The sequence below is a fragment of the Tamandua tetradactyla genome, chromosome 20, assembly GCF_023851605.1.
Source record: "Tamandua tetradactyla isolate mTamTet1 chromosome 20, mTamTet1.pri, whole genome shotgun sequence".
Lineage (NCBI taxonomy): Eukaryota > Metazoa > Chordata > Mammalia > Pilosa > Myrmecophagidae > Tamandua > Tamandua tetradactyla.
In genome coordinates, this window is record NC_135346.1 from 56,580,621 (window position 1) to 56,593,976 (window position 13,356).

Here is a 13,356-nt window from a genome sequence, read left to right on the forward strand (position 1 = left end):
GAGGGGAGATGATAAGGGTCTGGATTAAGTGGGTATGAAGTAGAAGAAATGTGTTGACAGAAATTTGGAATGAAGAACTGGTGGGACTTTTTATTTGTAAGAAAAGGCTAGGTTTTGCTGTAGCCACAGACAACCCACCAAATCTCAGTGACTTAAGATAACTGAGATTTAATTACTACTCACTCTGCAGTCCATCTCAGGAATTCAGGGGATTTTCTTCCGCATCACATTCATTTAGGGACATAAGCCAATAGAGTTTCCATCATCTGACATGTAACCAATCCAAGCACAGGGGATGGGAACATAGTATAATGAACACTGGCTCTTAAAATCTTCCACACAGAAGGGACACACGCCACTTTTGATTAGTCAAGGAAAATAACATGATCATGACCAATGGAAATGGAGATGTATAATCCTACTTGTACCCTACAGGTGGGGAACCAAAAATATTGGTAAAAAGCTCTAATGACTTACAGAGATTTAGTGACTGATCGAATATAGGGATTAAGAAGAAGAGGAGGAAACTTCCACATCTGGCCATGACAGAATAACTGATACTGAACTTGACTTCTTACTATTAGCAAGCATTAAGTTGTATAAACCATACAAAGAGAATGTTTTCAGGTATTAGACTATAAGAAGCACAAGACCGTGATCTTTGAGAAAAGAAAAACATGAGGGATGAACCGTAAATTTGCCCTGTTTTTCCCTGGGATCAATTTCTGGGATACGGTGCAAGGTGGGGGAGCCAAAAGAGCAAGACAATCTCACTCAGCTAAGGAGGTGGGAATCAGAGTTTAGGGCTACAGAAGTAACAACTGGCAGTCCAGGGTACCAGAGGGAAGGCAATTGCACTGAGGAAGGGTCCCAAAAGTTTGTGTGAGTATTCCCTGCTGGCCGAGGACTGTATTGCACATGCCCAGGAAGAATCCGACAAAGCCTGTTACAGAGTGGCTCCTCCAGGGCTGAGAGCAGAGTGGAGATATTAGAGCTCACGCATGCTGGAAGATGTTGAAATTCTGACCTAGTCAGAGTGATGAGAACTCATGGAGAGTCTCACACATTTGGTTGGGATCCTAGAAAGGACATGTCTTAGGAGTAAAGATCATGCTTTAAAGTAAGAGTGGCACATTAGGACCATGGACAAAGCCAAAATAGATCCACCCTAACAAATAATGAAATTAAACCTGATGCGTTATAGGAATTTGTAAGTATTTTAACTGCATGCCAAAACAAAACTCAACATCCCTTAAAGAAAGATAACAATAAAATTCAAGCTTCCTATAATCAATTAAATGATCAGAAAATAGTAAAAGTTTGCTAGAATGCAAAAATGCAAGAGCATGTCACTCATCATCTAGAAGAAAAAACAGTCAGTTGAGACAGACACTGAGATGAGCTAGGTATTGGAATTAGCAGACCAAGACTTTAAAATAGCTAATACAAATAAGTTTAAGGACATATAAAATATGGCCAGAATGAACATATGAGGGAATTGCAGAGAAATGGAAACTATATAAAAGAAACAAATGAAACTTCCAGAATTGAAAAATTCAATATCTGAAATGAATAATTCACTGTATGGATATTATGGTTTGGTGAACTTCAAAACTTAGCAATGGTAATTGTCCAATACAAAGAATAGTAAGTATAATATTTAAAAACTAATGAGCAGAGCCTCAGTGACCTGTATGACAATACCAAGTGGTCTAACATATGTATAATTGGATTCCTAATGGACGAAGAAAAAAAAAGGGAAAATAGGGAGGAAAAATTACTTCATGAAGTTCTGAATTCACCAATTCCCAAATTTGGTGGAAACACAAGCCAACAGATTACACAATCTTATAAATTCCAAGTGGTACAAAAACAAATAAAAGCATGCCTAAGTACACCACATGAAATGACTGAAAACAAAAGATGAAAAGAAAATCATAAAAATAACCCAGAGAAAAGAAGATATATTACATATAGAGAAATAACAAGTGAATGATGACTGGTTTCTATCAGAAACAGTGGAAGACAGAAGACAAAGTAAAAGCATTATTAAAGTAGTCAAAGAAAAATAAAGTTAACTCAGAATGCTAAATCCAGTTAAAATATCTTTCAAAATAAAGATGAAATAAAGACACTTTTTGATAAACAAACTAAAAGAACTTGTCACTACAGGAAAGTCCAAATCGAGTTCTCCAGAATGAAGGGAACTAGTACTAGATGGAAACTCAGAGCTTAGTTTCTTTAAAAGACAATTAAATGTTTAAAGGAAAGCAACAGTGTTGATATTTGTGGAGTTTACAGTGAATGTGGAAAAATATTCAAAATAGCCCAAAGGTTAGGGGGAGTAAATAGAGTTGTACAGTTGTAAGATTCTTACATTTTAATGAAGTGGTGCAAAATGTTGAGTAGATTGTGAAAATCTAAAGGGGGCATCTTGAAATCCTTAAAATACCCACTAAATAAATGTCACAGAGAGGCATGGCCAATTGCTGCCACTACCCCACATATTTCTGGACATCAAAAAAAAAAGTCAGGGTCAGAAAAGGGCAGCACAAATAAAGCATATATTCTCAGGAAGCATCCACCACAGCCTTGGAATGGGGAGAGTGTGCCACCTGAGCGTATGTTAAAGGCAGGTAGGGAGCAGTTTCAAAAGTTTCACTAATCCCATGACTCTCAATATCTGTTTTTGCAGTGAGATTCCTAAAAGTTCTACCTTTAAAAGATGTGGCTGCATGGATGCATTCACTCTATCAACATCTCTTAATCAGCTTCAATTTGCTTGGGCCTCTGCTAATTGCAGAGTTGAGCCTCATACAAATTAATGACACAAGCCCACCTTAGATATTGACCGTTCTGAAGAATTGCATTCCTTCCAAAGTAAGCTGAGAAAATGGACAGCAGTTTTCCTCATTATCTAATGCAAAAACACTTTTGCTCATTCAATTCAGTCATTCAACATTTACCGAGAGCCAGGCACTGAGCCCTGTGCTGGGAATGCAGACATAAATATCAACCTTTCCTTCAAAGAGCTCCCACTTCAGTTCATTGACTTGCTGCCTATGAGCAAATGTTTGGACACTAGATTCAGTTCCAAAATTATTGCCTGTAGTGCTCTTGTGATTTCCTCTCCCTTCCTTTTAGAACTTTAGTGCATTTAAAAGCCTCCATGCCAGACAATGTTCTGTTATTTCATTCTGAACAGTTAAGATATTGCCATGCCACTGTCCTGCTTAACTTTCAGCAAGATAGAGGTCCAGGCTTTGGGTGTGGAGGGTAAGGTTCTTTGCAGTCTGCCCCATCCCTCCATGACAGCCTCTGCTACCTGCCACCCTACAATTTCAGCCACACTAGGTCATTTGTTGAGTAAATGAACATTTGTGCATATTGTCAAAAGACAAATATTAGAAGGCTATGTTGAGTATCTTACAGAAGATAAGTTTTAGAAGACAACTGCCTTTCTATCAATTTATTCTAAAAGTCTCTTAATAGTGAGAGAGTACTTGTGCTATATTCTTAGAACCAGAGTGAGACCAACTGAGCCAAATAGTTGATCCAAATTAATACCCGGCGATACTTGACATGTTTAGAGTTTGCAACCATTATGTTTTTTTTACTCTCCATCTCATACCCACCAGAGGCCTGGGAGTTAGGGATTATTTCCATTTTACAGAATAAAATGCTGAGACTTCTCTGAGAACCCAAACAGCTAGTTCATGCCAGAGTCAAGTCCAGGACCCCTGTTTTCTGGCTCCCAGTTCGATGATGCTCTTTCTTCTCCATCAGTGGTTCTCAAACTTGAACAAGCAGCAGAATCTCCTGAAGGGCTTGTTAAACACAAGTTGCTAATGTCTACCCCAAAGTTTCTGATTCAGTAGGTCTGGGGTTGAACCAGTAAGCCTGCTTTTCTAACAAGTTTCCAGGGGATGCTGATGCTTTTGACTTCGGTGCCACACTTTGAGAATGTCTGGGCTGCTCCAAAATAATCTCATCCTCTAACCAACGGACATTTCCAAGTGATTGTCTTTGTCTTCTGGGGAACATGCTCCCATTAGGGAAGACTTGGGGTTTTATAGGAAATCAATGTGTAACACCTTTCTCTTTCTTTTGGAGTTAGGAACCAATTGAGAACTAAAGCACAGGAAAGACAGATAAAAATTTATCAATTTTTTTTTAACTGATAAAGATGATTGAAAGCAGGGCTTTAGATTGTGGCCACCATAATTTTCCATAGTTATCTTTAAATTGAAACCTATCCACCCAAATTGGTAGTCTTACACTTTCTGGGGAAGAGGCCTGTGTTGATAAACTCATCACATGGTGGAGAACTGGTATGAAAGGACCTTCTCTAGGGAGAGGTACATTCAAAACATAGAACCCAGAACTTGTCTGGTTGAAGATTTTCAGTTCCTTTTCCCTAGGAGACAAGCATCTCCCAACACCCAAGAGCCAAACTGATGCCATCAGCTGGGCTGGGTGTTCTCCTGTTGAACAGAAACAATCTCTTAGAGCCTCAAGATCAGAAAGGACACTTCAACCATGACAGATGAAGAAAAAAGCAAGTCCACTCTATAATCAGGTTTCAACACAGATGAAAACAAGAACATTTTCCAATTCACAAACTACAGAACATCTCCATCCTTGACTAATATGAGTATCTGCTACTTCTTCTGCTACCTTAGCTTCACAGTAGTCTGCCCTTCATATAAATAAAATTTATTGAGATATCCAATCATAGAATACCCACATTTCCTGGCAGCATCTAATTTAGAGCCAAGTCCATTTCTTTAAATTCTACCCCAAGTCAACTAACTCAAGCCCAAATCCTTACTCTTTTTGGACACCCTCTTATGGAGAAACCCTTCAGTTCCCCACGACATGTATTGTCTCTCATTACAAAGTAATAAAACCACTGTGTTTACCTGCAGATGTGTTCCTCGTGGACTTTAGCTTCAAGGCATTGGCGTTCCGAACTCATCGATCTGTGGAGAAGTAAGGGAGAGATGTGGTCATGTCCCCCTGCACTTTTTCTCTTCCCTCTACAGAGACTTGGAAAGAGGGGAATAAGTTTCACCCCCACCAACAGTTACCTGCCCAACCCAGCTAGTACTGGAGGCCTTTCTATACCTACCTGCTATCTGGTTCCCAGCTTCAGCTTGAACCTGGGGTGTTGGGGAATTTTCGGCTTCCTCTTTCAGCTCATTAGCTCTCCAGGCAACGTCATCTGCTTGATGTCCTTGTCTGATCTGTTGTTGACATCCAGTCTCCTGGCAACAGCAAATTACAATCTGCAATATAAAGGTTCCTAATAAACAGAGGTGCTGACTCATTATAACAATGACCAAAACAGCCATGACCAGCATAACCTACCTTTTACCCAGAGGAAGAAGTGAGTAAAAGAAAGGGGATGGTAGAGGATGGTTCACAAGGCTAGTATTGTGTCAATCATCTGCGTTGCTGATCCTCACATGGTGTAGAAGTCAGATATGGAAAAATTAAATGTAAGGTGAATACTTCAGGAAAGGCTACCTTTTTCATAGCAACCATTCATGGACTCTCTCATAGGTGCCATGTGCCAAGTAGGCACTTCATCCACCAAGTCTCATGTAATCCCCAGAATAAAAAAACTTTGCAGGGGATATGGGAAGAATGAGACTCAAGGATATTAAGGAATTGTCTGAAGTCACACAAGAGGCAAGGTCTGTCTGCCATCAAATCCCATGCAATAAGCATGGCATGCGATGTTTCACCATCTCCTGAAAATTAAACTGCTTTAAATACTCTGGCTAACCACCTAATCACCACATTTTTTTTTTCAAAAAGAACATTTTATTATGTTAACCAAACCTCTACTCTGCAATTAACCTTAATTACACAGCAATTAAATTGAGAGTAAGATTATTTTGCAGTTTCAAGCTATTTATGCTGACACTAGACTTTTCTCTATTTAATTAATTCTTATGTCTTGGTTATAATTGTTGTTTAATTAACAGATTTTCTGACTCTACACATACATTTTTAAAGCACTAATTTGTCTCTATGCTCATGCACCTTAGCAAATCTTATCTGTCTACTTGATGGAGGGTCCGAAAGAGGGGAAAGAAGAATCAGCCAAATCTGGTGAGCTGCTTGGAGGCAAAGCTTGGCTTGATTCCTTTGTTATCATAAAGTAGGGCAGTAATAATTCTAAGACATGGAGTTTGTTAACATAATTTGTAACATATTCAGTGCTTATCTAGTTAATGACCTGATAACTAAAAGGAAATTTGGGTCCTTAGTGGAACCACCCAAGATCCCAGAACTACCTCCATTGTTTAACAAATACCAATAGGACTGTACTGTCTGTGAACCCATAGTTAGCTGAGGCTGCCTCGATTTGCTTCTGGCTGTAATAATACCAATTAAGTGTATTTCTGTCAACAATGCATTATCATCAATGGTTGAGTCATCCTGATCAGAAACTCTGATCAAAAGTCAATGAAATCATAGAGCTAGGTGCTGATTAGAGTGTAAAAGTAATGGAGAAAATGTTTATAACATGAAGAAAATGTTTATAGCAGTTCCTTGGATGCAATAAGTTTGGGAATCATTGACTTAACCATACATCAGCATTTTTTCAGAACTTCATCTTACAAACATTAGCTCACCCAACTACGCGATTTTCTTCTCTCTTTAGTCTTCTTCTGCATGGATGGACCCTCTGAGGCTTACCACACCCTCATCTGGGACAAGGTCCTTTTGACCCTCACCCACAAATCCCCTTCAGGGCCCAACTCTAGGGTTGCCAGAGATTGCAAATATTGCATGCACATACTTTCACAAAAGATCTAACTTGTTGTTTATCTGGAATTGAGATTTAACTAGGCCTCCTGTATCTTTACTTGCTAAATCTGGCAACTTTAGCCATCATGGTTTAGGAGGCTTACTCTGTTGAAAGAGAAGATCTTTTACCAAAGCACCTTTCCAGGTGGCTTCATTATGTTTCCAATAATTAATTATTATTTATTAAATAATAAGGCATATGCATATTAAAACATAGGTTCTCAACTTTTCCTTTACTATATATATAAATATTGTAGAATCCTATATAATAACTAGTTGGCTGATAAAAAATATATAATGAAAAAATTATTTGGTGTATTTAGGGAAATCTTTCATAGTAGAATTTTGTCTTGAAACGCTAACTATTTGTGCTCAGGCCTTTCTCCTGGCTCAAGGGGGACCCTTAGATTTCTGCTTTCTCATGGAAGCAAAGCTATGACAGAAAGAGAATAAGTCATTACTTCACTATTGAGAGGAGAGGCTTTTGAGTTTCTAAAGCCCAGGATTTGAGCTTTGCAAACCATAACTCTGAGTACAAGTGCAAAAATTGACCCTCAAGAGACATTATGCTGAGTGAGATTAGCTAGAAACAAAAGGATAAATACTGTAAGGTCTCCCTGATAAGAACTAACATTAATGAATGAACTTGGAGAATTTCAGTTAAGAACAGAGGTCATTTGTTCAGAAATGGATAGCACAATACTACCTATGGTAGTACAATAATGTTAGTATGCTGAATGAAGCTGAATGTGAGAAGGATAGAGGGAGGAGGGCTGGATGTATAAATGAAACCAGAAGGAAAGATAGACGATAAAGACTGAGATGGTATAATCTAGGAATGCCTAGAGTGTACAGTGATAGTGACTAAATGTACAAATTAAAAAATGTTTTTGCATGCAGAAGAACAAAGGAATGTCAGTATTGCAGGGTGTTGAAAACACATGATTATTCATATTTTAAAACTTTAACTTATGTGTGAGACTAAAGAACAAAATGTTTATTTGGTACAAAATTTTAATTTTGAGTAGTGCATGTCCTAATATAACTTATATGGACAGTTTAATTGAACACCATAAGTACATGAAACCTTGAATAGGGCATGAGATTTTGCAGGTTTGTCTGGAGTGATGTCCCAATAAACCCCAGAGTGATTTGAACAGTGAATAAAAAAGTATTTGTGAAAAAGGGAGAATATTCAACTTCCCGGTTTGGAGAATCCCTGATATTCTTGCAAGCAGTGAGGACAACCAGATCAATAGGCCAAGCCCTCAATCTTGGGGTTTATTCCTATGAAGCTTATCCCCAGAAAGGATAGACTAATCCTACTTAAAATTAGGCCTAAGAGTCACCCCCAGAGAACATCTTTTGTTGCTCAAATGTGGCCTCTCTCTCTCTCTCAGCCAAGCAAACTCACTGCTCTTCCTTCTCTGTGTGGGACATGACTCCCAGAGCTATAAACCTCCCTGGCAACATGGGACAGAAATCCTAGAATGAACTGGGACTCAGCATCAAGAGATTAGAAAACCTTCTTGAGCTAAAGAGGAAAGAGAGAAATAGACAAGATAAAATGTCAGTGGCTCAGAGATTTCAAACACAGTCAAGGGGTTATCCTGGAGTTTATTCTTACGCATTTTATAGATATCCCCTTTTTAGTTTAAGGTGTATTAGAGAGGCTAGAGGGAAGAGCCTGAAACTGTAGAGCTGTGTTCCAGTAGCCATGTTTCTTGAAGATGATTGTATAATGATATCGCTTTCACAATGTGACTGTGTGATTGTGCAAACCTTGTGTCTGAGGCTTCTTTTATCTACGATATGGACAGATGAGCAAAAATAAGTATTAAAAATAAATAATAGGGGGAACAAATGTCAAAATAAATTGAAGATTGAAATACTAGTGAACAATGAAAGGGACTGGTAAGGGGTATAGAAAAAAATAGTGGGAACAAAGGTTAAAATCTATTGAGTAGACTGGAAATACTAGTGGTCAATGAGAGGGAGAAGCAAGGGGCATGGAATGTGTGAGTGTTTTCTTTTTTCTTTTTCTTTTTTTTCTGGAGTGATGCAAATGTTCTAAACATTGATCATGGCTGAGAAGAAATGATCATGGTAATGAATATACTACTGTGTGATGATATTGTGAGCCATTGGCGGCACACCATACCCAGAATGTTTGTATGTTAAGAATGTTAATGTTTGTATGTTGTTTTGGCTTGAGAATGCAAAATAAATTAAATTTTAAAAATGACCCCCAAGAGAAGTGGATTAAATACGATATTATAGGAAATGTTCCCTTTATTCCTGCCAGCATAAGAAGCAATAGGGAGCAACGGTGAGGACTGTACGTGCTGAACTCTAAAAGACTTGCATTCATCCCTCCTCTATCGTTTACTGGACTGAGACCTTAAACCTCAGTTTCTGCATCAGTAAAATGGAAATAATAATAGTCCCTACCTCCTAAGGTTGACATGAATGAAACAAGAAATTGAATGAGTTTTTTTCTCCATTGCTTTGTTGCTCAGCAGAGCCCAAATACAATAGATTGCAAGTACCCCACATCCTAAAGCAAGGTCTCTGATGCTACGCAAGGCTCATTAACAGATTAGGAAATGGTCTTTGTGATCCTGACCTCGTGACGCATCTTCAGAGCATAAAAGAGAAGAACTGGAAGCCGAAGGATCCCACATAAGGACTTCTCTAGAAAGAATCTCCAGAGTACTGTGTCCTTCACCACTTCCATAGCTTCTCACCTCAAGCCAAGCAACAGGGATGGGCAAGAAAACTACTGGGCTAACTTGCTGCATGCCCATTGGATTTTGAGGACTGCAGAGACCAGTGTACAACTGAGGTCTGAGACATCCAGAATTGAGGCATCGTCAGATGCCCAGCAGAATAAAGAAACAGAACTAAAGGGGAGCGAACTCTCAACATGGGGAAGAGTGGGGATGTGCCACGTGAGCCAGATGGGGTCCCATGGAGCAAGACCAATAGGGAGTTTGTATTCTCATATAGCTCATAAAAAATACCTGGACCAGGTATTTTAAAACCTGAGAAAAGAGGCTATTTATCACCAGGGAGTGACAGGAAAAGCCATGAGACCTGTTAGAAATTTTACCCAGATGCTGAGAACCAGTCGAGAGGGTGTGTGTGGAGGGTGATAATGGGAAACAACAAAGCTGCTTTCTGTATGTACCACCTGAAGTCTCACTTGCTCAATAAGGCAATTAAGTGAGAAGGTGAGCATGACTTATGTGGCCCAGTTTTAGGCACAGAGCAAGTGCTTAATAAGTATTACAATTATCAGCACTATCGTCACCACCATCTCATCATCATCATCACCACAATCTTTTTCATTATCTGAACCATCACTATGGTGGAAAGGGGAGACTTAGAGAATCCCCTGGAAAGAGGTGAGATTTACTCCTTACAGAATTTGTTCTACTCTAACTGCTCTCTTCACCCCCATTTAAAGTTAGAGGCCCATGACTCCCACTCCAGTGCCCCTCCATCCTTGCATCCTACCCCCATAGCAAAGACCCTCTTGGAGAACTGAAGAACAGCTTCTCCCTGCCCCCTGCAAGAGACGGACCTTTCTCAGCTGAGGGTGGAGGCGGTGGCTTTTGGTCCCTACCCAGTTCTGCCATCCCTCCTCTCCTCAGCACAGAGCTGACATCCATGAGACACAGTAGGTGCACCGCCCAGGGCCCATGATGCATTCAAGGGCCCATGAAAATATTTCAATTCCTTTTAAAACTAGAAGGAAAAACTGAAATTTTAGATAGAAGAAATGTTTTAATAAATAATATTAATACGTTTGTCTTCATACATAATATGTAGTCATAAAATATAATTGTAAGTATGGTTTTATGAATGAAGGGACCCACAAAGGTAAAAGCGGCCAGGGTCAATGGAAAACATAATGCAGCCTGCCTCTATGAACAAACGCTTTTTAGAAATGTCAGCATAGGCCTGGGGATAAGGTGCCAGGGACTGTTGTCAGTCATGCAAGAGAGAGAATCAACCTTGCACTTATTCCCCTGTTTTTATCTCATCTCAAAATGCTTGAGATATTCTGCTTTGTTTTTTGTTTTGTTTTGTTTTTAAAAGGAGTGTGGTGGGACCAAAAAAGCTAAGGAGATAAGATGATAGAAAAATAAGAAAGAAGATAAAATTGAGCCAGAGATGGAATTATGGTAGAAAAAACTGTGTACCTTAGTGCCCTACATCCAGCTCTGAGCTTCCTAGCAGCCAAAAAGAAGAAGGAATTCTATTCTATTACAAGAGACACAGTGTGTATAAGGACACATAACAGTGCTTAGCGGAAAACATGTCATGACTTTGGGTTTGCACCATCATCATTGTGACCACCACCAGCATACCGCGTTCTGAGGAACAGCATCAGACTTCTTCACTCAGCCTGCCAGGTCATGATTTGGTTCCTGCTTGTCTCTCTTACTGCATCTCTTACTGCATGCTCTCTCTCTCTAGATTTCAGCTACCAAGCTTGCTTCAGCCTCTGAGCTTTAGCAGCCGCAGTTTCTACTATCTGAAAAGCCATTTCCTCTTGGTCTTCTTGATATTCAGGTCTCATTTCCAAGGTCAAATCTTCCACAATGCCTCCCCTGACCTCCAAGCTGGTGTCTCCCCAACAATCTTTTCTTACTCCAGCATTGCCTTGTTTTATTCTTTGTAACATTTATTGCAATCCGAAATTGCTTATTGATGGATCGATGGATTGTTTGTCTATCTCTCACGCTTGAATGCAAACTCCCTGAGACCTTGCTCTCTTACTGACTTCTGCAAAAGCCAATACCTGGAATGCAGTAGTAGTTGCAACAGTAGTAGCGTACCAAATAATTATTGAGTGAATCAATTTAGGGAGGTGTGTCCTGGTAGTCCCAGGACACCTGGCTATCCTGTGGATTGGCTATGCCTGATGAGGGAGTGCAAGTTTGCAGGTGCAACTTTCAGGTTAGGAGCTGGCGCAGAGCAGAATTCTTCTGCATAACAATGCAGAAAGAATTTACAGTTCCCAGGAATCCTGGGGAGGGAGGAGAAAGAGGTTTGCCCATATTTTTTTGTTCTAATTACAGACAGTGGTCTCTCTCTACAACCAGAGAGAACATTTTTCATTGGGTCCTCTAAAAGGGTAGCTGTGCGATGAAGGGATGTTCTGGAAAAAAAAAATACATTTCTCTATCGAGCCTTGCCATTCTCAGGCAGGATTCTGCTGGTGACTTATCCAGGAGGACAAAACCAAGCGGCCCCCCATTTCCGCAGAAACCCCATTTTCCATGAGATACTTCCTCTTATTATAGTCTAAACTGCATAAAATATTGAAAACATTACTGGGTCTTGCTCAGCGCATTCGTTCCAAAGCCAAGTTCGAGGCAAGTTTCCGGCATGATGAATCGCCGGAATGCAGCTATATTTAGGGTTCTGCATGCTAATGTTTCTATTTGTTTCAAGCCCCAAGGAGCAATTCCAGAAAGCATTTCTAGTGTCCCGATCTCCATGGAAACGATTCTCTAGCTTTGTGTGCCAGTCCCAAGAACGAGGAATGTCTGTGTCACTTCCTTTCTGCCACTGACACAAAAATCCAAGTTTTGTTACATTAAACAAACCTGCTCTGATCTCTGGACCCCGCTCTTTTTGAAAGGTGTGTCAGTTTGACTCCGGATAGGTCAGGGTGAAACAAGCTTTCCAAACATCTCCTTACCTCCTTCCAGTTTTCACACTTTGTCTTTTATCTCCACATCCTTAATTAGTGCACTCCTTAAAATTGGGATAATCAGGAGCACAGAAAATGTGCACTCTAAATAAGGCATCTGATAGGAAAAAAGGACGTGGTGATAGACACCAGATTATGACGTCTAGGAAGTTTGGAGGGCTTGGGACAAGCGGCAGAGACATTCACTTCTGTTTCTCTATTGTTTGAATGTCTTAACAATGAGCCTGTATACTTTGTAATTAATAAGTAAAGCAAAAAGATTTCATTTTTTATTCAATGCTTCTGTGTGGTTGCTACAAATGTGTTACCTTCCATCCATTTGAACGAATTCCGTTTCAGCTCAGTTCTCGGAATCTTAAAGAAATCATAGTAGCTATGGATAGAATTAAAGCATATTTTCAAAATTGGAAATGAAATCAACTGCTTTTGCTTCCAGAACCTCACTGCTCCACTCTCCACAACCTCAAGTCCGGCCACCCCACACCCATGCCGATTTTTACATTTAATTTTTGTTTTCATCAGGGTTACTAATCTGCATAGTTTAATATGGCAAACAGCACCGTAAGATTTATGGAAAAAAAATAATTAATAAATAAAATAAAATTTATAAAGTATGTAAAATAAAATAAACAAAATAAAATAAGATAAATAGCATATATAAAATGAAAAATATAACATAAAAATTTAAAAAACAAAACAAAACATTTCATTACTTTACCCTCTTCACCCCTAATTTCTGCTTCCCAGGGAAAAAAGCTTTTTTTCTTCTGGCACCTACTTCCAGATTTCTAAGGAATACATTTCTA

The 13,356-nt window shown here is 39.3% G+C and overlaps 1 protein-coding gene across 7 annotated transcripts in view; it reads right to left on the minus strand.

Moving 5' to 3' along the window:
• LOC143664137 (uncharacterized) overlaps positions 1 to 13,356 on the minus strand; it is an 81,008-nt gene that overhangs the window by 18,036 nt on the left and 49,616 nt on the right. For 4 of the 7 annotated variants that reach the window (XR_013166337.1, XR_013166342.1, XM_077137684.1 and 1 more), the window contains 2 exons: positions 5,128 to 5,288; positions 4,923 to 4,982 (listed from right to left, as the gene is read on the minus strand). Coding sequence is in view for 2 of the 7 variants with exons in the window: in XM_077137684.1 (XP_076993799.1) it covers positions 4,923 to 4,982; positions 5,128 to 5,288 (221 nt within the window). In the remaining 5 variants the exon portion in view is untranslated. The remainder of the gene's footprint in view (positions 1 to 4,922; positions 4,983 to 5,127; positions 5,289 to 13,356) is intronic. The other 3 variants (XR_013166340.1, XR_013166339.1, XR_013166338.1) reach the window with 1 other exon arrangement.